The sequence below is a fragment of the Giraffa tippelskirchi genome, chromosome 13 (assembly GCF_054371585.1).
Source record: "Giraffa tippelskirchi isolate mGirTip1 chromosome 13, T2T-mGirTip1v1.2.pri, whole genome shotgun sequence".
In the NCBI taxonomy this organism is placed as follows: domain Eukaryota; kingdom Metazoa; phylum Chordata; class Mammalia; order Artiodactyla; family Giraffidae; genus Giraffa; species Giraffa tippelskirchi.
Window position 1 is genome coordinate 82,952,368 of NC_137287.1, and position 27,477 is coordinate 82,979,844.

Genomic DNA, 27,477 nt, shown 5'->3' on the forward strand with positions numbered 1-27,477 from the left:
GCGATTTTTGACCTCTTTCCCGCGCCGTGACGGAGTCAACGTCGTTTCTGTGGTAACCGAGCTGCGCGTCGTCTTCGGAGCCCGTGACTCTCTGGAGTTGCAGGTGAGGTGAGGAGTGCTGGCTGCCTGCCGAGACGCGGGCAGAATCCGGGGCGTCAGGGGCGCATCCTCAGGTCGCCTCTGGGATTGGGATGACCGTGCGAGGACGGGTGGATCCGTGAAGCCACGGCATCAAGCAAGGGGACAGGAATCCGGCTCCCGTGAGGATGCTCGAGGGCGGGGGTGGGGTATAAAACTACGATTCCCGGCATGCCTAGCGGCAAGCTGCTTAGCTCCTCGGCCGTCCTGAGCTGCGGTGCATTTTGGGTTTTGTAGTCCAGAATGGTCAACTGACCCTTGTTTCCTGGACAGTTGTGACCAAATAATTCTATGGCTTATAAGTGAAAGTAACTGAAGGAATTTTAAAGCCAGATAACAGAAAAAAGTGAAAATAAATCATCAGAGTACTAGCAAATAATCCAGCCTATGATATCAGATAAACAATATATCAATCTTAAATAATATCAGATAAACAAATATTTTAAATTTTCTGTCATTGTGTCTTAATGTCAATTTTCTTAGCGCCAGTGCGCTTAACTTTTGTTGTTGATATTGAATCGCGAATTCAGGTCCGACTCTTTGCGACCTCATGGACTGTAGCACACCAGGGTTCTCTATCCTCCACTGTCTCCTGTAATTTGCTCCAATTTATGTCCGTTGAGTCGGTGATTCTATATCACCATCTCACCCTCTGCCACCCGTTTTGCCTTCAGTATTTCCCAGCATCAGGTCTTTTCCACTGACTCGTCTCTTTGCATCTAGTGGCCAAAGTATCAATACTTCCAATGAACATTCAGGGTTGATTTCCTTTAGGATTGACTGGTTTGATCTCCATGCAGTCCAAGGGACTCTCAAGAGGCTTGTCCAGCACCACAACTCGAAAGCATAAATTCTCATGTGCTCAGCCTTCTTTATGGTCCAGCTCTCAAATCTGTGCATGACTATGGGGAAAACCATAGCTTTGACCATACAGACATTTGTTGGCAAAGTGATATCTCTGCTTTTTAATATACTGTCTAGGTTTGTTATAGCTTTCCTTCCAAGGAGCAAGAATCTTTTAATTTCATGGCTGCAGTCATCATCCTGCAGTGATTTTGGAGCCCGAGGGAAAAAAAAAATCTGTCACTGCTTCCACGTTTTCCCCTTCTATTTGCCACGAAGTGATGGGACTGGATGCCATGTTTTTTTTTAATGTTGAGATTCAAGCCAGCTTTTTCACTCTCCTCTTTCACCCTCATCAAGAGGCTCTTTAGTTCCTCTTCACTTTCTGCCATTTAGAGTGGTATCATCTGCATATCTGAGGGTACTGATATTTCTCCTGGAAATCTTGATTTCAGCTTGTGATTCATTCAGCCCAGAATTTCACATGATATACTCTGCATGGAAGTTAAATAAGCAGAGTGACAATATACAGCCTTGTCATACTCCTTTCCCAATTTTGAAACAGTTAGTTGTTTCATGTGCAGTATTTTGCTTGACCCACATACAAGTTTCTCAGGAGATAGGTATGGTGGTCTGATACTCCCATCTCTTTAAGAATTTTCCACAATTTGTTGTGATCCACACAATCAAAGTCTTTAGTCCTTAACTATATGACATAAATAATATCTATTTCACCAGGATTAAAGAGAAAATCTATGTAAAGTGCTCCATAAATACTAGCTGATATAATTCTTGACCTGTCTTCAGAAGCAGAAAAATTATGTGCACACAAAAGGTTAAGAGAAGTTTTAAAAATAAACTTTATTTTTTAGAGAAGTTTAAGATTCACAGGAAAATTGAATGAAAGGTACAAAAAATTTCTATTTCTGTTACCTCCTCCACCTCCAGCCGCCCCATGATTAATATCCACCACCAGAGTACTGCATTTGTTACAGTCCATGAACCTACATTGTCACATCACACATCATCATCATCCAATGTAAGGGTTTACTTGTGATGTTGTACAGTGTGTAGGATTTGACAAATAATACAATGCCATGTATCCATCATTACAGAATGGTAAAGAACAGTTCATGCTAATTTGTGTCAGTCGTGTCTGACATTTTGCGACCCTATGGACCGTAGCCTGCCGGGCTCCCCTGTCCATGGGATTCTCCAGGCAACAATACTGGAGTGGGTTGCCATGCCCTCCTCCAGGGGAAAGAACAGTTTAACTGCCCTAATAATCCTCTCTGCTTCACCTATTCATCCTTTTCTCCCCATTTTTTTCTGGAAGCCACTGACTTTTTTTTTTTCCAGAATATTAGCAGTCTTTTTCAGAATATCATGTCATTAGAATTATATAGTGTATAGCTTTTTAAGACTGGCTTCTTTCACTTACTAATATGCATTTAAGATTTCTCCATGTCTTTTCATGGCTTGTTAGTTCATGGGTTAAGAGATTTTTGACAGCTGCCAAGTCTCTTGTTTATGTATTTATATATATAGAACTATCACATCTACCTCTGCAGATAGTTTTTTCAAAAAGGTTTTTATGCTGATTTTTCAAATTGAAGTCATTCATAACCAATATAAAAACAGTTGCCATAGTTTTATATCACCATTTTATTATTTAAACATTTTAAAGTTGTCTCACCTTTCAAATTCTAGATGAATGAGATTTTATATAATGGCCATAAAGAGAAGTCACCTATGGAAATAAATAAATAGCTATTAAAATAAAAAAGATATTTACCTTAGGTGAATTCCCTTAAATATGTAACTATACACAATTGATTTGACAAAGTTTAATCATTTATAGCTGCCTCTCAAACCTTAGAATGTTTCATTTCTGATTGTCATCCTTCCAGTCACAAGTTTTTATTGTGTGGTAATTCAATCCAGCTGTTGTTTCTAAAGCAAGATTTATCATCATTATTACTTTTTTTTCTTGACTGTCAATGCCTATTTAGATATATCTTCTCATTTATTTTTCTCTCCCCAACATTTCATCCTGTATTCTACTCCTTTCTGATTTTAATTTTCTTCTTCCTGATATACATCTTTTACTAATTCTTTCAACAGGGTTCTTTGAATGGTAATTTCTTTGTAGTAAATTGTCTTATTTCACCTTGATTTTTAAACGATTATTCAGCTAGATATAGAATTCTCGCTTAATGATTATTTTTACCTCTGTATTTTTGAAATACTTGTTCTGGTAGTAGGGAAACAGTAGCCTACAGGCCACATTCAGCACATTAACTATTTTTTATGTGGCCCACAAGCTAAGAATTTTTTTTAAAAAACATGTTTAAACAACTGAATAAAAGACCAAAATAACATCTCAGGATACACTCAACTATGTAAAAGTCAGACTTCAGTGTTCATAAGTAAAATTTTATTGTAATACAGTCATCATGTAATTTGTGCAAGAATATATTTAAACAACGGCCAAAAGTCAAATGATACAATACTGTGTTTCAAAAGAACGCAGTGCACACTGTGTAATTCCATTTATACAGTGTTCAAAAAATGGCCAAGGGCACTATGAGGTAGAAGTCAGAATGGTGGTTACCTGTGGATGGGGCAGCCTTCCGGGGCGCTGGGAATGCTCCGCACTGCTCTTAGAGTCAGTGCGATGCCGAAAATTAACTTCCCTGTTTTCCAGCTTACTGGCTTAGACCATAATAAGGTATTTCCCCTTAGGAAACGGGAAAAGAAGAAAAAGGAAGGGAAGGAGGGAGGGAAGAAAGGAGAGAGAGGGAGGAAGAGACATATACACATTGAGGCCCCTAGACATCGAGACAGATGGAGCTCATCTTGGGCCTGCTGTTCTGTCAGCAGCATCCCCCGCGTGTCTTTCTCAACGTGAGGCTCTCTGCCATTGCTGTCATTAGAGATTCTCCTCAGAATGGCTGTGGGGAAGGCTTGGTCTACAGAGAAAGCTGCAACTTTATCCTGGAGCTTCTCAGAGACTTTCATGGGCATAGGGGCCCCCTCTGGAAGCCCCTTGCAAGCCGTGTCTCTTACACTTATTTGGCCACAGACCTCTTTTCACCTTAGGACTTCCCTGGTGGCTCAGTGGTAAAGAATCTGCCTACCAAGCAGGAGACGTGGGTTCAATCCCTGGGTTGGGAGGATCCCCTGGAGAAGGAAGTGGCTCAGTATTCTTTCCTGGGAAATCCCACGGACAGAGGAGCCTGGTGGGCTACAGTCTATGGAGTTGCAAAGAGTCGGACATGACTGACTGACTAACAACAACTCTTTCAACCTCAAAATATCTCCCAGGACTGCCGCCCTTTGGGCTCTGGTTTGGGGGAACTCTGTTTGCACAGTGGGCAGTGTCTGTATTTCCCCTCCAACTCTTGACCATGGTGGCTGATTAAATATTAGGACCTGAATCAGTAAATAATTCCTTTCAATGTTTGTCAGTCCTATTGTTTGAATATTTTTAAAGCAGCTTTGTGGAAAACAAAAAATACCGTTGCAGTCATTTCTAGCCAGGCCAGTTCTCAGAAACTTCATTTTCCTGGAGAGAAACATGTCAGCTAGTTTTGAGGGACAGTTGTCATAACCTATGCCCAGGGGAGGAGTATCCCACCAACTATGCTCACTCTGACCACACGAAGGCTGAAGGAATGTCCCATTTTTGTAAATACGTAGCTAGACTGGCTCATCATCTCAGGCTAACAGTGGGCTGTTTTTCTCTCTTTTGGGGACAGGATCAAAAATGTCAGTACTCACTTCTCCAAGAGGAAAAGTGGAGGTGGTACATTGCCGAAGAACAGAGTCACAGGATATTTATTGTATCAAAAACCTCATTAGAAAATTTACCCAGAAGCTCTTTGGAAATCTTAATATCATCTATCTTCTGTAAGTATGTAGCCAAGGGGCTCCACTCCTTTGTCCTCATGGGGCTTATGGCAAGGAAACGGACAGCAGGAAAGTCTGCCCTACTGAATAGAAGGTCTCTGGGAACAACTATCACTAAGTCCCATAACAAACATAAAAATTGGAAAGATTTCTCACAGCTTTTGGATTCAGGCAAACTTGAGTTCAAATCTTGACTGCTTCACCTACCAGTAGAGTCACTTGAGGGCAAGTTAGTAATATTAGCTACCAGTATTGAGAATTTATTTTCCTTCAGACTCCATGCTTTGCCAACACTGTCTTGTTTAATTCTGAGGTAGCCGCTGTCATGCCCATTTTTACAGATGAGAAAGTGGAGGCCCACCCAAGGTCCAGCAGTTAGTAGGTGACAAAGCCGAAATGTGCTCTCAGCCACTTCTGTTGATCTGTTCTTCTAAACTTTGAATTAGGCATAATTTTTTTTTTTTTTAGAAAAGATCTTTTTTCTCCCTGTATTGTTTTTGGACACTAGAATATGAATATAGGGCTTCCCCGGTGGCTCAGATGATAAAGAATCCACTTGCAATGCAGGAGACCTGGGTTCAATCTCTGGGTTGAGAAGAGAATGGCTACCCACTCCAGTGTTCTTGCCTGGAAAATCAATGGACAGAGGAGCCTGTTGGGGTACAGTTCATTGGGTCACAAAGAGTCGGACATGAATGAGTGACTAACACATACAAATATCCTATAATTGGCTCCTCGTTATTTTTATTAAGCATGTTAAGAGATAGCTCAGTATTTTGGATCTTATAAAGCTTCAGATTAAATGCAATCGAAATGTTTAAACTAGGCCAGCCTAAGACATTAAAATTTAGTTTCTGATCACCACACTGACAAATGTAATGTAAATTTGGCATAGTTTTGTTGGAGAGCAGTAGGGCAATACGTATAAAAGCTTTAAAAGTATGTATACCAATGAAATTATTTCTCTTTTTTGGCATTATGGTGGATTAAACACCTTAATGATATCCTCTGGATGGAAACATGTTGATATGCGCAGCGCACGCCCACACACACACACACACACACACACACACACACAGTAAGGACTATGCTGAGAAAGTTGTCAGAATGAAATCAGAAACTTCAGGACAATAGCAGGAACCCATGCCACTTTCTCCTTGAGGATTTTTTGCTACATTCTAGAAACCTCACACTTCTGTTTTGACAGGTTTGCAAGAAACAGAAGTTAAATACTCTCTACACTTAAGGAGGGAAGTATTAGATTTCTTTGTATAAAATTATGTTGTTTGTAGGGATGAAGGAGATATAAAACCACTGCATAAAAGTAAGGAAACTTGGCCATTTCAACCTCAGCATGAATGAAAGGGTTGGGGGGAGGGAAAAAGCTGCTCTGCAAAAGCTTCAAAACTTCCTAAATAATGGATGCATTTTCAGACGACCAAAACTAAGTTAATTTACCCATAGACTGAATAAAGTAAAGGCAGTGGAAAATTTGATTAAAAGTGGTTACAGGTTAGTACTGTATCTAGGAGACCGCTGAAATAAATGCAGATCAAGTCTGAAAGGGTAGAGCTTCAGCTTAGACTTCAAATAATACTCACAGATAAGGTTCCAGGGAACATAAACTTGCAGCTAAAAATCACAACACAAGTACACAAGGAGACAGTCACCGTTAGTGAGAATCAAAGACAAAAACTATACAGGAGAATCAGACTCAAAGACTTCAGATATTAAGTCACAGAATATAAAATAACTATACTATGTCTAAAGTGAAAAGGTATGTTTTAAAAGACCATAAAATGAAAAATGAGTATTGACAAAGTCTAATAGAACATCTAGAAAGAAATAGAGTTAAAATTAAAAGCTCAGTAGATGAATTAAGCATCATAATAGACACAGGTGAAGACAGAAGTAGTGAACTGGAGGATCAATAAAAATAGATTACCTGGAATTCAGCCCAAAGAGACAGAGACAAAACATAAAAATGGGATACTTAACAATTAGGTATGATCAGACTTCTGAGCGACTTCCCTTTCACTTTTCACTTTCATGCATTGGAGAAGGAAATGGCAACCCACTCCAGTGTTCTTGCCTGGAGAATCCCAGGGACGGGGGAGCCTGGTGGGCTGTCGTCTATGGGGTCGCACAGAGTCAGACACGACTGAAGCGACTTAGCAGCAGCGGCAGACTTCTAGAAGGACATAATAGAAAGCGGAAGAGTCAGTATTTGAAGAATAATGGCTGAGAACTTTCCAGAATTGTTGAAAAGCACACATTCTTACAGAAAACTCAGTGAATTCCAAATAGGAAAAAATGCACAGAGAATTCTACAACTAACCACATCATAATGAAACAGCAAAACACCAAAGCTAAAGAGAAGATCTGAAAATATCTGTAGAGGAAAAACAAGTTGCCTGCAAACGACTAAAAATTAGTCTAATGATAATTCTTACTAGCAACAATGGTACCTAGAAGACAGTGAAATGTTGGAGGGTAAATAACATCAAACTAGAATTTATACCTAGTTAAACAATGTTTCAATACTTAGGGAAAAATTGAACAAATTTTTTAGATAAACAAAAACTAGTTTATCAGTTATTTTACTGGTAGGCTCTGAATTAAGGAAATTCCTCAGAACATACTCTAAGCAGAAGGAAGAATATATCGGCTGGAAAAACCCAAGATCAAAGAAGGAAAGTAAACAAAAATATGTATAAATATGAAAAAAATCTAGCTTGTATGAAACAGTAACATTAACAATGACTAATCTAATATAGATACTAACTATAAATGGTAAGTTATAAAATATAAATAATGAGTTAGATAAAATACAGGACAAAAATAGCTGATAAATTGGGGGGTCATGTGATTAAGTTGAAAGTAGCTTTAAGGATTTGTTGAGGAGGAGGGTGTGGTAGGTAGTATTCAGAGGTGTTCCCCCTCCCTCCCACTAACCACACACCCTCCATCAAGTCCTTTTCTAGTCTCTTCTTGCCCTGAGTCAGGGCTGGCCCTGTGTATAGAAATCAGCAACAGGGATGCTCTATGACTTCAAGTCTAGACCGTAAGAAGTCTGCAGCTTCCACTGCTCTCTGAAATGCTCCCTCTTGGAACCCAGATGCCACACTGTTAAAGGCTCAAATCACAGGGCTACACACACAGGTTGTCTCACCTGACAGCCTTGGCCGAGCTCTTAGGCAATAACCAGCACCAACTGTTAACAGTGTGAGTGGAACGATTCTAGACATTGGATATTCAGTGGACTCCAGCTATCAGTCTGCCATCACCTGAGAGACTTCCACCAAAAACTGCTCAGTCAAAACCAGCTAGCCCACAGAACCATGAGAAATGAGAAAAAATCATTGTTTGGAGCCTAGGGGTGGTTTGGTACATGTCAGTTGATAACTGGAACAGCGGGTAAAGACTTTGTTAGAAATATGTGTTAGCTTGGGCTAGTATAATCATTAAAGGATAGGCGTAGAGATTATAACTGCTGATCTATGGAGGGGAAAATTGAACAGGAAATTAATAAGAAACCAGAATCTAAAAGAAGGCAAGAAAAGAGGAAGAAAAAAGAAACAGAAAGCATAGAACACATTAAAATCACATATAATAGGAAGATTGAAAAAAATTCTGTATATCGGTAATCCAAATAAATGTATCTGAACAAAATTCTTCAGTTAAAATATAAAGATGAATAGATTGGCTGAAAACAGAGCAAAACAAAGAGCAGTTGTATTTTACATATGAGACATACTTAAGGTATAAAAAGTCACAGAGGATTTAAAGTTGAAGTATTGGAGGCAAAAAGGGACATGAAGCCCTGTTTCACTCTCGCTGCTTAATGAGGCAGAAAATGGGGACCCTTTTTCACCAAGATTTTCACCAAATACAGTTAAGTAAAACAAGTACTGGCTGAACTTAAATTCCTGAAACCTATTGAATAAATGAAGCACTGCTCTAATGGAAAGAACTCTAATTTCTATCGCTGGTAACATCTTTGAACTTTAATATGTTTTGATGAAATGCATGTGCACATGTATGTGTGTGTGTGTGTGTGTGTGTGTGTGTGTGTGTGTGTATTTTTTTTAAGGGCTCCTTTGGCTTGGATTTGGCTTATTACAAAGGTTAATTTTAAACCAGCTTTAAAAGCACACACCTCCCTCTACCTTATCCCTCCTCCCCCACTTTCGCTCCCACAATGATTTTTATCTGTCCTATAGACGACCTATTCGCTAAGCAGTAATAAGTGGAAATTGTGTATATAAAATGATTTGCTGCCGAAGTTACTTTTTGCAGTCAGGCTCTTTGGAAACTGTAGTGTGTTTTCCCATTGAAATAAAGTTATTGGTGGCTGGCTTCCCAGGCCACCCCAGAAAAGCCTATTTAATCTATACTGTGTGTGCGGTATAGCACGGTGCTAGCTGTGCTGCAGAGCACCACCACCACCCTAGGTTCCCATGGATAAGTGCATTTCAAGTTCTAGTTGGGATTTCAGGAACACCTTTCCTCTCCTTTGCTGAAGGGATGGTGGTTGCTCGGTCCCAGGTCTTGCCCACTTCCTCCTCTACCACCTTCATCACCACCATCACTGATGCTCAGTGATCAAGGTCCTGATCAAGGCCAAGGTCAATGGTCCTGTGCCCTTGACCATTCTCATCTGGGTTAGAGTGAGGACTCTCAGTGTGAAGTCATAAGTCATGGCTCTGGGAGCCCGGAGCAGGGGAGCCCAGAGAACAGGAGCTGGAGGGAGACCTGCAAAAGTAGAATGAGGGGCAGGGGCTTCAGTGAATTAGATGGGAGAAGCTGGGGGGCTGCCCCTCTTGCTAATGAACGTCCTGTGTAGATCCCGTGTCCTCAATACCTGAGGGCAGCCAGCTGCAGAGTGTGGGCCAAGGGCACCCTGCTGGGAGTTCCCTGTGGCTAAGCGCTGTGACTTCCTGTGAGAGGGGGTGGTGGCTGGAGGTGCTAAGATTGATGTCCCAAGAGCAGTGTCTCCTTAAGGTGCCCACAGCTCTGGTGGTACCAGATTTGACTCAAGTGATTTGACTTGAGTCACGTAGAGCAATTTTTGTGTTAAATGTTGTATCTTCATTTTTATAGTTTGCTTCTACTTATAGGAAGGGATACTGGTTTTCCTTTTATGATAGTAATGTAAAACTTATTATTGAAATAGACTCATTTCAGCCAAAAGTGAACTGGCTTAAAGAAAATAATGAAGTGTAGGAAGTGCATGTGTGTGAGAGATTCACAGGGGTCAGTTGGCCATCCTAAATGTGTGTTTTGGCCAGCACGATGAAGCTGGCAACATGGAGAGTATGCAGAAGTCTGCATTCAACCTTTCCCCCACCCATCTCCAAGGGAGGATACTGGACATCTTATATCATAGACATAGCACCTTTCTCAGGAAGTGTAACTTTCTGTAGAAATGTGGTTGATAGCTGTCCTGAAAGATGTTCCACAGATGCTGCCTCATCACTGCCACCTCTTTGAAAGGTGGTCACACCTGACACAGTGGGCGCTGAACTCCAGGAGCCTAAGGTAGGAGAAAATGACACCTCTTCCTCTCACGGTTGGTACCTTCTTCATGTGTGCAATTCAAACCATTTCCACAGGGAGAAAGCAAACCTTGCCATCACCCTCCACAATGACCAAGAGGAGATCATGGCCCAGGCCACCTTCCTGGATTACCCCAACTGGAATATCGCCACGCAGGATGATTGGGTGTCTGTGTTCCGGGAGCTGGACAGTGACATACCATGCACAGTGAGTGACCACGCGTGTCGTTTGTGAGAACAGCCTGAATTTCTGAGGGAAGTCCTGTGTTTGTGTGTGGATCACCTCAGTTTTCAGACTGAGCAATTCAAAGGTCACGACAGAAAGTATGTGACATCGTGACAGACAGACATAAACGTAGTTGGTGGAGAGAGAAGGGGAGTCTGGGAGCAAGAGGCCTCTGAGGAAGACCTGGGGGAGCAAGGAATTAGCAGAGCAGCAGAACTCTGCTTCCCACGTCTCCACGCTCTGCTCCCAAGCCTCTGACCTGCCTGGTGGGCACCTGCCATTTACACCATCTGCTCCTGAAACGGAGAAGGCAATGGCACCCCACTCCAGTACTCTTGCTTGGGAAACCCCATGGACGGAGGAGCCTGGTAGGCTGCAGCCCATGGGGTCGCAAAGAGTCGGACATGACTGAGCGACTTCACTTTCACTTTTCCCTTTCATGCACTGGAGGAGGAAATGGCAACCCACCCCAGTGTTCTTGCCTGGAGAATCCCAGGGACGGGGGAGCCTGGTGGGCTGCCGTCTGTGGGGTCGCACAGAGTCGGACACGACTGACGCAACTTAGCAGCAGCAGCAGCTCCTGAAATACTGGCAATAGAGTCTCAGGTTCAAGTCACACTCTGTAATTTTTAAAGTGCCCTCGTGGGCTCTGGCTCATTTGTCGTCTTTCAGTTGTGGACGCAGGATACCCTGTGGACCCACGGGAGCCCGGCCGGCAGGTCCCAGGGAAGTGGGGCTTTGGGAGGGGTGCCCAGCCTGAGCTGACCCTGCCTTGGCTGCCAGAGCCAGGCCCACATCAGGCCCCAGCTGCTGGGGAGAGTCAGAAGCTGCAACCATGAAGTTCAAGAGTGTGTCCCCGGAGCCCTGGGGAACAGCACTTGCGTGCACGAGTGGATTGGAGCACACGCGCAAACACGCCCAGCCAGCATGTTGGCTCCCCGGCATCTGTCCATCCAGATGCCACCTCCCCCTCATCCCCTGTGGTCCCCTCTGCCCACCACTCTGTGCTCTCCTGGTCCCCACTGTCAGAAAAGTGATCTCAAACTTGAAAATAGGCCAAAAAGATCTGCTCAGTCAGGGCTTGTACCTTTGATTGATTTTCTATTGACTGAGCTATTTTCCAGTTCTGCAGGAGCAGTGATTAGCTTGTAGATTTGGGTCCATTTGAGATGTAAGTCACTTCTGTCTTGTGGAAGAGATAACCTCAAAGGTCACCATTTCTGACCCTGCGGAACAGGAACTCTTTGTATCTAGCCAGGCAATCTTCTAACAGTTTCCTCATTAAACTGCCTGAAGACAGCTTCTCAAGTGCAATTAATCATTTTTGTTGTTGTTGTTTTTTTGTTTTTTAATCATCTCGCTGGTTGCCTTCTGAATTGATGCATTGAATCAATCTCTGATACTTGCACTTTGTCTTTGCATTAGGGTTGTAATTTTACCTTCTCAAAAATTATAAATTAACACGATTCTTCATAAATTCTTTCCCCTTCTATTCCTCTTCTTGTTCTTTTAAGATTGTTTTCTTTTTCAACTACTTCCTTCGATAGCGTCAGAGCTGAGTTTTCCTATGTGGTACACCAGCCACGTGCGGCTACTGGGAACCTGAAATGTGGCTAGTTTGAATTGAGATGAGCTATGTGTATAAACAGCATATTAAAAAGCAGAGGCATTACTTTGCCAACAAAGGTCCATCTAGTCAAGGCTATGGTTTTTCCAGTAGTCATGTATGGATGTGAGAGTCGGACTATAAAGAAAGCTGAGCACCGAAGAATTGATGCTTTTGAACTGTGGTGTCAGAGAAGACTCTTGAGAGTCCCTTGGACTGCAAGGAGATCCAACCAGTCCATCCTAAAGGAAATCAGTCCTGAATGTTCATTGGAAGGACTGATGCTGAAGCTGAAACTCCAATACTTTGGCCACCTGATGCAAAGAACTGACTCATTGGAAAAGACCCTGACACTGGGAAAGGTTGAAGGCAGGAGGAGAAGGGGACAACAGAGAATGAGATGGTTGGATGGCATCACTGACTCCATGGACATGAGCTTGAGCAAACTCTGGGAGATGGTGATGGACAGGGAGGCCTGGTGTGCTACAGTCCATGAGGTCGCAAAGAGACACAACTGAACGACTGAACTGAACTGAACTGATGCATATAAAACATACTCTGGACATCAAACACTCAGTAGGAAAAAAAAGAGTCTAAAATACCTTATTGAGAAGTTTTATACTGACTACTTCTTAAAAGGGTAATAATTTGAATATATTAGATTGAATAAAATATATTTAAATTAGTTTAACCTGTTTACTCCTTTTTAAAAAATATATCTAATAGAAAATTGAAAATTACTTATGTACCTAGCATTTGTGGCTTGGATTATCTTCCTATTGTTTAGCATGGGTATAAACCCTTATGGCTTAATGTATTACCTACCCCAGGGGTATCTGAAACTAAAATAATGATTTTTATCTTAGTTTCAGTGAATTTATGGAGGCTATTGGATGGTCTCTTATTAATTAATGTTTCCCCTGGCTTTCAGTCTTATTCTTGCAGTAGCCTCAAGACTTCTCCTTCCATACAGCCTCAATAATAAAACTTTTAGGTTAATGGTGAAAAGATTCTCCACAGTGAGGGATACCCAGAAAGGTTCAGTGAGTTACATGGAGAGATGAGGGGGGGGGGGGGTTGAGGTGGCCAGGAGGGGAAGAGGGGAATTCAAATGTGGAGAGAGCAATCTAGCCAGTAAGCACTTCCCTCTGTGCTTTCCACAGTTTGGAACCCTCAGAGTGATTCACAGAGATACATAGAGAGGGGGGAGGAAGGTAACAGAGGTGAGCATGAGTAGAAAGGGAGGAATTAAGAGGGGAGAGAGAGATCTGGGCAGTATCCTGTTCCTGAAGTGTTCTCCGGTACCCAGAACACCCTCAGAGATTCACAGAATTGGGTTGAGAAGAGAAGGAGGAGGGTGGGAGATAGAGGTTCCCTGGGGGAGAAGAAAGAGCATCAATAGGGGGAGAGAGTGATCAGGCCAGTGATCACACTCCTGAGTAAAAATGGGTCCTAAAGATTGGGTTCTTAAATGTACAAAGTTGATATCAAATATGTAAAACAAAGATTAAAAATCTAGAGTAGAGGTTAGACTCTTATAAAACTTACAATCTAAAAAAAAAAAAAAAGAAAAAAGGGAACAGTGTAAAAAGAAAAAAAAACAGTAAAACAGTAAAAAAAGAAACAGTAAAAAAATGTAGAACAGGAAAAAAAACATTAAAAAAAAAAAGAAAACGCAAAAGGTATAAGATATATGAATGTAGTTTGCTTCAAAAATAGGGTTTTTTTTTTTTTTTGCAAGTTAATAGTGGGTTATGAAAATGAAAGTTAAAGGTGTAATAGAGGACTTGAAGAAAAAGGAGAGAAGAGAAAAAAAAATTTTTTTTTTAATTAAAAAAAAAATTAAAAAAAAAATTAAAAAAAAAAAATGATAATTGTAAAAAATATATATATCCCGGACTTTCTCTGGAGCTGTTGTGAGCAGTGTGGGATCTGCTCAGTTTTAGATAGATCCTTATTCCTGCTTATACTTTTCAAGATCTATAGGTCCTTTTTAATGCAGTCGGTATTAACTACAGGGATCTTAATCTGTTGGCCTGTCCCTTCCAAAGCGCTTCCCTCTGTTTATTTGGCTTCTGTTTGGAGATCTTTTCAGTATCTAATTTCCGCCCTGCAACAAAGCGGTGGAGGTGATCTCTTTAGGTTCGCTTGTTCAATCGTGCTGTGGGGAGGAAGGAACACTGCAATTCTGGCGTGTGTGTGGTAAGCTCGCAGTGTCTCGGCCGCACTGGGTTCGCCCCCGCTCACGGCGTGTGTGCTTTCCCCATCTACCCTGCTCAGGCTTCAGGTTACTCGGCCGGGGAGCGGGCCCTGAGCTGCGTGCACTTGCCAGGTCTAAGCCGCTCAGGTTCAGGCTCCCGGTTACTCCACAAAGGCGCAGACTCGGTTTCGCCCGCGGCTTGTGCCGTTCCCAGTCGGAGCTGCCCAGGCGGCCAGGAGTTTGGCGAGGGCGCTGTCCCCTGTTGGGGCGGTGCGGCTTATCACCTCCCTGGTCCCCGCCTCGGTTTACGGGCGCGCCCGGCTCCGGTGCTTTGTGTCGGTTCTGGGGAGCTGGTCTCTGGCTGCGACCCTCCCGGCGGCTGTCGACCCTCCGGGATCTCAGGCAGTCTTTGCTTAGAAACTGGGAGCCTGTTTGCAGTTTGGTAGGGGGTGCCCTCTCTGGAGCCGAGTTTGCCCCTTTCCGGCTCTGGCGGGCCCCGCCTGCCCGCTGTGTCCGGCGGGGGATGGGGCGGTCCGCAGCCGGCTAGCTCTCCTCTGGTATCGCTCAGTCCTTTGTTCTGTGAGCGGGCCGGCAGTGCCTTAGAGTTGGGCTTTTCGCGGGATAGTTCTCTCTCTCTCGCTGTCCCACAGTTTAGGTTACTATCTCACGTTAGCTCCCTCAGATTGCCCTCGGGGCACTCGGGCCAGGTCCTTACCCTAGGCAATGCCGCCCGCTCCTCTCCGTTCAGCCCCCACTTGCTGGTGGCGGATGATGCGAGCGTCTGGGGTTCTTTGCTGGGAGTTGCTTTAGGCACGTAATCTGTGGATTTTATTTATTTTTTCCTCCCAGTTACGTTGCCCTCCGAGATAAAAAATCCTCCCCCACACCCGCCGGTGAGAGGGTTTCCTGGTGCTTGGAAATTCCTCCTCTTTTACGACTCCCTCCCCGGGACGGGTCTCCGTCCCTAACTCTTTTGTCTCTCTTTTTATCTTTTATAATTTCTCCTACCTCTTTTGAAGATAATGCGCAGTTTTTGTGAAAGCCTGACGTCCTCAGCCAGCCTTCAGAAGTAGTTTTGTGAAGTTTGGTCAGCGTTCAGATGTTCTTTCGATAAATTTGTGGAGGAGAGAGTGGTCTCCCCGTCTTATTCCTCCGCCATCTTAGCCCCTCGCATGATTTTTATCTTAAAGCTGAGGAATAAATATTGAACTGTAATATTCTTGATGGAAGAAAGAATTTTGGAAATACACCAGCCAAGTGATAAGCCATGTACTGTAAGCCGAGTTCTATTCAGAATGTAAAAGATGCCATGAGGTTAGGCGAGTCTGTGCACGGAAAGTGCTCACATTGTGACGTTACCTTGTCACTCACTATTCCTGGTGGTATCTGGATTCTGGAGTTTGCGTTGTTTGCCTTTGGGGAATTTTCAAGCTCATGAACTAAACTCATGATTATTCTCTCATCATTTTACGCCTAATAAGCTTCTTCTGAGTGCTCCAAGGACACGTGCCACCCAACAGGAGGGGAGACCAAGGCACACAGACATGCCAGTGGTCTCCTAAGGCCACCTATGAAATTGCTGAGGAAACAGAAGACACAGAAGTGCTGCTGTGTCTGGACTGAGGTGCAGGCACTGCCTTCCCCTCACCACTCAGCTGCCTCCCGTTTGCATCATCTCCAGAATTTGAGGGTTTGCCAGTAAGCACAGGGGTATAGAGTCAAACAGACCAGTGTGGGGATGCACAGAACACTTGAGAAGTCTTCAATACAACTGTGCTGTACAGGAGAAATTGATGCAGCATTGTAAATCAACTATGTGCTGGCTCAGTCCTGTCTGACTCTTTGTGACCCCATGGACTGTAAGCCACCGGGCTCCTCTGTCCATGGGATTTTCCAAGCAAGAATACTGGAGTGGGTTGCCATTTCCTCCTCCAGGGGATCTTCCCAACCCATGGATCGAACCTGAGTCTCCTGCGTCCGCTGCATTGCTGTCAGATTCTTTACCACTGAGCCATCAGGGATGCCCCCAAATCAACTATACATTTTGATAGAATTTTTTTTTATAAGCTATGGGGCAGAGCTCTTTAAAAACCCTAAAATCTTAACCTGAGAGTCATAGTAGAATCTTTGCTGCTTTGTTTTCCCCTCTCAGGTTCTCTGGGTCCTGGGAGTAGGGTTACATTCTGAGTCTGGGAATGTGGAACAAAACAAGTCGTCAGATTCATAACCGGGGCATCTGCCTCCCACCCTGCAAATTTGGGAGAGACTCTTTCCCTCGGCTGTCACCTGAATAGAGCAGCAGCTGCTGACCCACGAGCCCCAGGATTGTCTTTCACTAGGCAGCGGCACCCCAGGACAAGACCACGGAGTTCACAGCCGGTTTCACTCCCCTATAGGTGCACCCCTTCCATGTGGCCGGAAGGGCAAGACGAAGGCTCTCCATTTCCTTGAATAATTCCAAACTAGGAGGATGGAAAGCAGCTTGAACCCTGCCTGGGTGTCTCCTCACTTCAGACACAAAGTTTCATCCACCGGTACCAGGCAGCTCTCCCCCCACCCCACCTCCCACCCCTCCAGACCCTGGAGCTCCACCCCCCCACCTCCCACCCCTCCTCTTCCTCTGACTCAGCCTCTAACCGTGTCCTCCTTCCTTCTGCAGCCTCTGAACACACTGTTCATGCACCTCTTTGTGGCTGTGGACGAGTATTCTGTCGGCTGTTGCAAAGAGATTGTTCGGTGAGTGGCCGCGGCATGGCAGATGGTGACGTGGAGCGCTGGTAGCAGCATCGCAGAGAAGACTTGCTCCTGTCTCTGTCGTGTCTTTAAGTATCTGGATGGTTCAGAAATATTTTTTTAAACTAAAGTTTAGGTTGCTTTTTTTTTAACTTTTTATTTTGTATTGGGAGTATAGCTGATAAGCAATGTTGTGACAGACTTGCCATACACATGCATGATAGATAGTTAAAAAATATTTTTAAAGGTCCTAATTCTTTTAGGTGTTCAGTTTGCTTTCCGGCTCTAGTAAAGCATTTCCTCTGAACAGCGGTTTAATTTCTGAAAGAAAACAATCCTTCCTTTAAATGGATGCCTCTAACTGCCACCACTGGAGGCAAACAGGTCGGACCGTCCTTTGGGAAAACATGGATTTAGGGGAAGAAAGCAAAGAAAAAGGTCACAGGCTTGGATGTTTATAAAAATAGTTTTCTCCAATCTTATCCTGAGACATGTTATTAACAGGACAACCGGCAGAACATTGTGAGTAACAGGTCATGGGGAAACATGACCCGCTGAGTTCCTGAGGTACCTCCCTGACATTTGGGGGTGGTGGCCCCTGTAATGTCACACCAGGACCTCCAGAAGCCAGGGCAAAGGTTAATCTCAGCAGAAATCTGGTGCACTGCGTGAACGTGGTGCCTTGGTTCTTGCCATCTCCACGGAACAGATACAAAAGGGGGCCTTTTAGAATCCAGAGAAAAGCAGAGAAGAGAAAAGAATTGTAGGCTCCCTTTGCCGGTGGGGAGCAGAGCACCCGAGTGCATCTGTGAATGTCTCATTTTTGAAGTGAAGGCGCGTGTCTCACTCAGGTGCTGATCTCAAAGACACAGCAGTCAGCGGTCCTGAAGAGAGATCTTACTTCGTTCCCTGCCCAGGAACTGAACCTGGGTAGCCTGGATGAAAACCAGGAATCCTAGCCACCAGACCCCCAAGGGGCTGGAGGCTAAGAAGCAAGAATGTTTCAAGGAGGCAAAAGCTGTAAAGATAGGTTTATTACTAATGTTTATTACTAAAGAGGGCAGCATAACATGTGGGAGAGCACACAGAGAAACAGTTTGTTTATTGAAGGCAGAAACAAGGCAGGGGCATACCCGGAGAGCAGTCCTGAATGAGGAGAGCAGTAAAGAGGTGCTTTGAAGCACTTGTAATGGGCAGTCCTTCCAGATTTTTGGAGATTACCGTGTTTCTTTCCTCACTCCTGACCGGTCCTAGGACCCTCCCCAAGATGCGTGTGCAGCTTTTTTCTAAAATAGATCCCACTGCAGAGGCCTGGGGTGCATCTTCCCTTTTTGACCCCCTTTTAGAAGGCTTCTTGCACGTGTGGGAACAGGGAAGTTTTCCTTGACCTCGAGAGTGGTCATGTTTTTACTTTAACAGAGCTCAGCTTCTGCCACTAGCTTTGTCCTTGGAGTTCTGGGTGAGGACACAGGTTGAATTTTACTCCCCTTGACAAACACCAGCTGTCCAGCCCCGAGGCCCATCTATCTCCTCCCTCAGTGCCGGCTCACGAGGTCGCCTTGCTGACACCCTGACCCTCTCTTACCCTCACCAGGACCGTGTTCAAGGCGGTGCCGGACCTGCACTTCGTGTTCCTCATCGTGCCGTCCTGCATGAGCCTCGGTAAGGCCTCCTCCTCCACGTCCCAGCTCCAGGAGCTGAGACAGGAGTTTCGTGTTTAAAATGGTGCATCGAGAATGGGACATAAGAATGGTCTCCAGGTCCTTCAGACGTAACATGCCCATCTGATTATAACAATTAAAACATGTTACATATATACAGAATCTAGAAAAATGGTACTGAAGACCTTATTTACAGGGCAGCAATGGAGAAACAGACATAGAGAATAGACTTAGGGACGTGGGGAGAGGGGAGGAGAGGGTGAGATGTATGGAGAGAGTAACATGGAAACTTACATTACCACATGTAAAATAGATAGCCAATGGGAATTTGCTGTGTGGCTCAGGAAACCCAAATAGGGGCTCTGTATCAACCTAGAGGGGTGGGATGGCAAGGGAGATGGGAGGGAGGTTCAAAAGGGAGATGGCATATGTATACCTATGGCTGATTCATGTTGAGGTTTGACAGAAAACAACAAAATTCTGTAAAGCAATTATTGTTCAATACAAAAATAAATTCAAACAAACAAACAAATAACACATATTAGAATGAAAATTTCATTTTTCTCGAAGCCCTAGAGTTACTTCTTGGTAAATTAGGCCTCATTTCTTTGTCTCTGGGATTTAGGTTCCACTCTCATAACCGTGTTCAGCCAAGTGGGGTGTGTCCCGAGCCTGACGAATGACGAGGACTTTGCCGTGCACGTGTGTCACAGGCAAAACCACTACCCTCAGCTGCACATCCGCAAAGCCAGGTAAGGCTGGTGCCAGGCCTCCTGTTACCTAAGCATTTACCCTGACAGTTACCTTGCATGCATGCATGCTCAGTGGCTTCAGTCATGTCCGACTCTTTGCAACCTCATGTACTGTAGCCCGCCAGACTCCTCTGTCCATGGGATTCTCCAGGCAAGAATACTGGAGTGGGTTGTTGTGCCCTCCTCCAGGAGATCTTCCTGACCCAAGAATTCAACCCGCGTCTCTTATGTCTCCTGCATTGGCAGGCGGGTTCTTTACCACTAGTGCCAGCTGGGAAGCCCAACAGTTACCTTGCAGAGAGTTTAAAGATCACCAGTTCTTACTGTAAGTAATTATAGCTTGAATGAAATTGCTTTAGAATACCCAGGAGCTTTCATTCATTTGGAGGTGATTATGGCTCCCCTTGATGACATAATAGGATTGCGTGTTTGAGAGTCATTGCATGCATGATTGAGTCATTTTGGTGCCATGTGGTCAGCAAAGCTGTGCATTTACTACTTAAAAGTTTCTAAAGACAGACCCCATATTTAACTTGTTTTTTTAGATTTTTGTTTGATGTGGAACTTTTTTTAAGTTTTTATTGAATTTGTTGCAATATTGCTTCTGCTTTATGTTTTGGTCTTTTGGCCGGGAGACATGTGGGATCTTAGCTCCCCGACCAGGGATCAAACCCACACCCCCTGCATTGGAAGGCCAAGTCTTACCCACAGGACTGCCAGGGAAATCCCACCATATTTGTGGTTTTTGTTTGTTTTTTGCATTTTTCCATTGCTTTGTTTGTTTGTTTGTTTATGGTGTTGCCCAGCTGTATATGGGATCTTAGTTCCCCAGAAAGAAAGTGAAAGAGAAGTCACTCAGTCATGTTGGACTCTTTGCGACCCCATGGACTGTACCTGCCAGGCTCCTCCATCCATGGGATTTTCCAGGCAAGATTACTGGAGTAGGTTGCCATTTCCTTCTCCAGGGGATCTTCCTAACCTAGGGATCAAACCTAGGTCTCCTGCATTGCAGGCAGACTCTTTACCATCTGAGCCACGAGGGGGCTTCAAGGATCAAACCCTCACCCCCTGCATTGGAAGCATGAAGTCCTAACCATTGGACTACCAGGAAGTTCCTGTTTGGGAACGGGTGGTTTGGCCACACCGTGTAGCTTTTGGGCTCTCAGTTCCCCAACCAGGAATTGAGTCCATGCCCCCTGCAGTGGAAGGATAGAGTCCTAACCACTATACTGCTAGAGAATTCCCATCATTGCCATATTTGATAAGTACTCAGTTTCTTTAGAAAGTATAAAGTCTCAATTTTTAAAAAGCAAGAGTCTCTTGGACTACAAGGAGACCAAACCAGTCAATCCTAAAGAAAATCAACGCTGAATATTCAGGGAGAGCCTATTTACCAGGCATGTAGTATTATGAATTTGTAATAACGACATCAGGTAGATGTATATCTTGATCTTGGTTTTACTTCTCTCCAGAACAGTTAACTTAAACAAGGAATTGGGCCTCTGCAGGCCTTGTACATATTGGGTGTGAAGATATTGTATGCCATATGGGACTGTTGTAGTGATGGGATGAGCTGACAGAAATCAAGCACTCAGCACACTGCCCGTCACATGTAGGTGCTCAAGGAAATTAAACATTATTACTAATATTATTAAAGTTAAGTGGGGGAGACAGATCCACTTACAAGTTGTAATGCTTCGTAGCTTGGAGAAGGGAAGGACAGAGAGGGATCAAGACAGCTTCATACCACCACCATGCTCTCCAAAATCTAAATGTCCACCAAACTGCCGTCCCTCTGTGAAATGGATACTACTCAGCCATGAAATGGAATAAACTACAGATGAACACAATAGCAGGCTTCCCAGGTGGGTCAGTGGGTAAAGAATCCACCTGCAATGCTAGAGACACAGGTGATGTAGGTTTGATCCCTTGGTTGGGAAGATCCTCTGGAGGAGGGCATGGAAACCCACTCCAGTATTCTTCCCAGGAGAATTCCATGGACAGAGGGGCCTGGTGGAGTACAGTCCTTGGGGTCACAAAGAGTCAGACAGGACTGAAGTGACTGAGTGCATACATATACACAATAGCATGGACCAGGATCAGAAAGTTTATGCTGAATGAAAGAAGACAGACATGGAAACAAAGACTTTATGCTGTTTGTATGATGTACAAAATGGCAGAAGTCAGATCAACAGATGTCTCTGGCAGAAGTAAGAATATGGTGGAGGGACAGGGTGGGGAGACTGTGCTCTGTGGATTGACTGGGGTGCACGCAGCTGCAGAAGTCATCAACTCTTAATACCTGTGCATTTTACACTATGTTATTATACCTCAGCGAGTGAAATGTAAAAGAAAAAAAGGCTTCACAGAAAAGGTAGCCTCTGACTCTAGTCAGTGGGGATGAGTCAGAGTTCAGCCAGATGGGCAGGATGGGCAAAGGCATGAAGGCAGGAGAGCATCAGGCAGGTGGGCAAGTGTGAGGAAGCACACAACCATGATGAGCAGATTTCAACTTGGAGCCAGCAGGGAGCACTGAAGAAAGAAGTGGTATGGACTGTATGTCAAAGAATAACTGGTCTTCCTGTGGTCAGGGCTTGCAGGGGAGGAGCTCAGGACAGTCTGGCCAGGAGTGATGCCGGCTAGAATTCAGGCAGTGACCAGTCAGAGGTCCAGGTCAGGGAATAGACCAAGGCAGGTGCATAGATGCAAAGAAATGATTGAGAGAGAGGGTGCAGTTTGGTTGCCAGTTGTATAGAGAAGCTGAAGAATGAGAACGAGTTGATGGTGATGCTGGATTTTCAAGGTTAGTGGAGGATGGTGTATTCCTGCCCTCTTCTTAATATCTTCTGCTTCTGTTAGGTCTGTACCATCTCTGTCCTTTATTGTGCCCATCTTTGCATGAAATGTTCCCTTGATATCTCTAATTTTCTTGATGAGACCTCTAGTCTTTCCCATTCTACTATTTTCCTCTATTTCTTTGCATTGACCACCGAGGAAGGCTTTCTTATCTCTCCTTGATATTCTTTGGAACTCTGCATTCAAATAGGTATATCTTTCCTTTTCTCCTTTGCCTTTCACTTCTCTTCTTTTCACAGCTATTTGTAAGGCCTTCTCAGACAATCATTTTGCCTTTCTTTTTCTTGGGGATAGTCTTGATCCCTGCCTCCTGTACAATGTCACGAACTTCCTTCCATAGTTCTTCAAGCACTCTATCAGATCTAATCCCTTGAATCTATTTCTCACTTCCACTGTATAATCCTAAGGGATTTAGGTCGTACCTGAATGGTCCAGTGGTTTTCCCTACTTTCGTCAATTTAAGTCGGAATTTGGCAATGAGGAGTTCATGATCTGAGCCACAGTCAGCTTCCTGTCTTGTTTGTGCTGACTGTGTAGAGCTTCTTCATCTTTGGCTGCAAAGAATATAATCAATCTGATTTCGGTATTGACCATCTGGTGATGTCCGTGTGTAGAGTCTTCTCTTGTGTTGTTGGAAGAGGGTGTTTGCTATGACCAGACAGAAATGGTATGGACCTAACAGAAGTAGAAGATATTAAGAAGAAGTGGCAAGAATACACAGAAGAACTATACAAAAAACATCTTCATGACCCAGATAATCACGATGGTGTGATCACTCACCTAGAGCCAGACATCTTGGAATGCAAAGTCAAGTGGGCCTTAGGAAGCTTCACTACAAACAAAGCTGGTGGAGGTGATGAGATGGTTGGATGGCATCACCAACTCAATGGGCATTAGTTTGAGTCTACTCTGGGAGTTGGTGATGGACAGGGAGGCATGGTGTGCTGCAGTCCATGGGGTTGCAAAGAGTCAGACTCGACTGAGCAACTGATCTGAACTGAGGGGTGGTGGATTCATTAACCAAAGGTAAAAATAATAGTGCTAGATGTAGAGGAGAGAGTTTGAGGAGATCATGAGAACAAAGGATATAGTTTAGGGGGATATTTTAAAATAAAAAGCAAAGAATTAGAGCAGAATTTTGAAAGATGAAACTCTTAACAATAATAAAGAAAATTGGAAGAGAATCACAGGAGTCAAAGACTCTTAAAGTGGCAAATCAAATAATTTGTAGGGAGATCAAATAATCTGATTACAAAAAAGAGACTGTTGGATTTGGCAATTTAAAAGAAACAGATGGTGCTCACTTCGGCAGCACATATACTAAAATTGGAACGATACAGAGAAGATTAGCATGGCCCCTGCGCAAGGATGACACGCAAATTCGTGAAGCGTTCCATATTTTTGAAACATGTATATTGTCGTATGTGAAGCAGAGCACCGTTCCATGTTCGATGCATGGGGCGAATGTTCGGGGCTGGGGCGGTGGGATGACCCAGAGGGATGGGATGGGGAGGGGGGTGGGAGGGTGGTTCAGGATGGGGAACGCATGTGGGCCCATGGCTGGTTCGTGTCAATGTATGGCAAAAACTACTACAATATTGTAAAGTGATTGGCCCCCAACTAAAATAAATAAATTTATTAAAAAAAAAAAAGTGTATTCTCTCCTCTAGGTCATCACAGAGTGCCAGGCTGGGATTCTTGTGTTATACAGCAATTTCTCACCAGTATATATTTTGTACACGGTAGTATATATATGTCGATGCTACTGTTTCCATTGGGGGAAGGGGAGGGAGGCTCAAGAGGGAGGTGATATATGTGTAATTATGGCTGAATCACTTTGGTTGTGACATAAACCAACACAACATTGTAAAGTAATTTTCCTCAAATTAAAGAATAAATTTTTTAAAAAAAGAAAAAAAAGAGAAAGAAACAGATGAGATGAATAAAATTAATGAACAGTAGCCAAACTGATCAAGAAAAAAGAAAAAGAGAGTAGACTTACTACCAGTATCAGGATTGAAAGAGGTGATATTAGTACAGATCCTACAGACATTGAGGGGCTTCCCTGATAGATCAGTTGGCAAAGAATCTGCCTGCAATGCAGGATCCCTGGGTTCGATCCCTGGGTTGGGAAGATCCCCTGGAGAAGGGAGAGGCCACCCACACCAGTATTCTGGACTAGAGAATTCCATGGACTGTACAGTCCATGGGGTAGCAAAGAGTCAGACACAACTGAGTGACTTTCACTTTACAGACACTGAAAAGATTCAATTCTATAAATTCAAAAATTTAGGTAAAATGCTTATCTGAATTGTTTAGATCTAATCATCTAAAATATTTCCTATTCCCTGAAAAACACAAACTACCTACACTCATTGTAAAGATGGTAATAATTGAATAATTCTATATCCATTAAAGAAATGTCAGGTGAACCTTGGGTAAGAGGAACGGTGGCTGTGCCCTGACAGTAGCCTCTCCCCCAGCCTCCAGCCCCAACCCACCCCATCCTGGTTTGTCTTCTCTTTTCCTCCTGCTGTGCCTCTGTACACTGCCTCTTCCAGAACCTGGGCCTCAGCTTTCTCCCAGGCTCAGCCCTTTGGCTGCTCTATACCAGTCTTGGCCACTCAGTCCAGTGCTCTACCTCTGGCCACTTGGCAAATTGTTAATTATGTTATGAGAAAGTTCCATAAATTAATTTCTTAGGGTCTTATAATGCAAAAGTAGGAAGTCAAGAAACACCTGGCATAACAGGCAAATTTGGCCTTGGAGTACAGAATGAAGCAGGGCAAAGGCTAATAGAGTTTTGCCAAGAGAACGCACTGGTAAAAGCAAACACCCTCTTCCAACAACACAAGAGAAAACTCTACACGTGGACATCACCAGATGGTCAACACCGAAATCAGATTGATTATATTCTTTGCAGCCAAAGATGGAGAAGCTCTATACAGTCAGCAAAAACAAGACCAGGAGCAGACTGTGGCTCAGATCATGAACTGCTTATTGCCAAATTCAGACGTAAATTGAAGAAAGTAGGGAAAACCACTAGTCCATTCAGGTATGATCTAGATCAAATCCCTTATGAGTATACAGTAGAAGTGACAAATAGATTTAAGGGACTAGATTTGATACACAGAGTGCCTGATGAACTATGGACAGAGGTTCGTGACATTGTACAGGAAACAGGGATCAAGACCATCCCCATGGAAAAGAAATGCAAAAAAGCAAAATGGCTGTCTGAGGAGGCCTTACAGATAGCTGGGAAGAGAAGAGAAGCGAAAAGCAAAGGAGAAAAAGAAAGATATTCCCATCTGAATGCAGAGTTCCAAAGAATAGCACGGAGAGATAAGAAAGCCTTCCTCAGCAATCAGTGCAAAGAAATAGAGGAAAACAACAGATTGGGAAAGACTAGAGGTCTCTTCAAGAAAATTAGAGATACCAAAGGAACATTTCATGCAAAGATAGGCTCGATAAAGGACAGAAATGGTATGGACCGAACAGAAGCAGAAGATATTAAGAAGAGATGGCAAGAATACACAGAAGAACTGTACAAAAAAGATCTTCACGACCCAGATAATCACGATGGTGTGATCACTCACCTAGAGCCAGACATCCTGGAATGTGAAATCAAGTGGGCCTTAGAAAGCATCACTACGAACAAAGCTAGTGGAGGTGATGGAATTCCAGTTGAGCTATTTCAAATCCTGAAAGATGATGCTGTGAAACTGCTGCACTCAATATGCCAGGAAATTTGGAAAACTCAGCAGTGGCCACAGGACTGGAAAAGGTCGGTTTTCGTTCCAATCCCAAAGAAAGGCAATGCCAAAGAATGCTCAAACTACCGCACAATTGCACTCATCTCACGTGCTAGTAAAGTAATGCTCAAAATTCTCCAAGCCAGGCTTCAGCAATAGGTGAACCGTGAACTTCCACATGTTCAAGCTGGTTTTAGAAAAGGCAGAGGAACCAGAGATCAAATTGCCAGTATCCGCTGGATCATTGAAAAAGCAAGAGAGTTCCAGAAAAACATCTATTTCTGCTTTATTGACTATGCCAAAGCCTTTGACTGTGTGGATCACAATAAACTGTGGAAAATTCTGAAAGAGATGGGAGTACCAGACCACCTGACCTGTCTCTTGAGAAACCTGTATGCAGGTCAGGAAGCAACAGTTAGAACTAGACATGGAACAACAGACTGGTTCCAAATAGGAACAGGAGTACGTCAAGGCTGTATATTGTCGCCCTGCTTATTTAACTTACATGCAGAGTACATCATGAGAAACGCTGGGCTGGAAGAAACACAAGCTGGAATCAAGATTTCTGGGAGAAATATCAATAACCTCAGATATGCGGATGACACCACCCTATGGCAGAAAGTGAAGAAGAACTAAAGAACCTCTTGATGAAAGTGAAAGAGGAGAGTGAAAAAGTTGGCTTAAAGCTCAACGTTCAGAAAACTAAGATCATGGCATCTGGTCCCATCACTTCATGGGAAATAGATGGGAAACAGTGGAAACAGTGTCAGACTTTATTTTTGGGGGCTCCAAAATCACTGCTGATGGTGATTGCAGCCATGAAATTAAGAGACGCTTACTCCTTGGAAGGAAGGTTATGGCCAACCTAGATAGCATATTTAAAAGCAGAGACACTCCTATGATTCGAATGTTGGGGCGTTTCATATTGTCCCAGAGGTCCCTGAGGTTTTCCTCATTTCTTTTGATTCTTTTTTCTTTTTTCCTCTCTGCTTCGTTTATTTCCATCATTCTATCTTCTACCTCACTTATCCTATCTTCTGCCTCCGTTATTCTACTGTTGGTTCCCTCCAGAGTGTCTTTTATCTCCTTTATTTCATTATTCATTCTATATTGACTCCTTTTTATTTCTTCTAGGTCCTTGATAAACATTTCTTGCATCTTCTCAATCTTTGTCTCCAGGCTATTTATCTGTAACTCCATTTTGCTTTCAAGATTTTGGATCATTTTTATTATCATTATT

General features: G+C 43.5%; 1 protein-coding gene, 1 long non-coding RNA gene and 1 other non-coding gene across 3 annotated transcripts in view; 2 read left to right on the forward strand and 1 right to left on the reverse strand.

Moving 5' to 3' along the window:
- The first annotated feature begins 31 nt into the window (after window positions 1–31).
- CFAP61 (cilia and flagella associated protein 61) overlaps window positions 32–27,477 on the forward strand; it is a 252,305-nt gene continuing 224,859 nt past the window's right edge. The window contains exons 1-6 of the mRNA XM_081558711.1: window positions 32–103; window positions 4,743–4,893; window positions 10,509–10,659; window positions 17,143–17,219; window positions 18,811–18,878; window positions 19,503–19,629. Of these exons, the coding sequence (XP_081414837.1) occupies window positions 4,751–4,893; window positions 10,509–10,659; window positions 17,143–17,219; window positions 18,811–18,878; window positions 19,503–19,629 (566 nt within the window). The 5' untranslated portion in view covers window positions 32–103; window positions 4,743–4,750. The remainder of the gene's footprint in view (window positions 104–4,742; window positions 4,894–10,508; window positions 10,660–17,142; window positions 17,220–18,810; window positions 18,879–19,502; window positions 19,630–27,477) is intronic.
- Window positions 5,174–15,852, reverse strand: LOC145532826 (uncharacterized). Its single transcript, XR_014073596.1, has 2 exons — window positions 15,492–15,852; window positions 5,174–7,084 (listed from the first exon to the last, which is right to left on the reverse strand). It is a non-coding gene; the product is annotated as an uncharacterized LOC145532826 (long non-coding RNA).
- LOC145533639 (U6 spliceosomal RNA) lies at window positions 23,782–23,888 on the forward strand. The gene has a single exon (XR_014074220.1). It is a non-coding gene; the product is annotated as a U6 spliceosomal RNA (small nuclear RNA).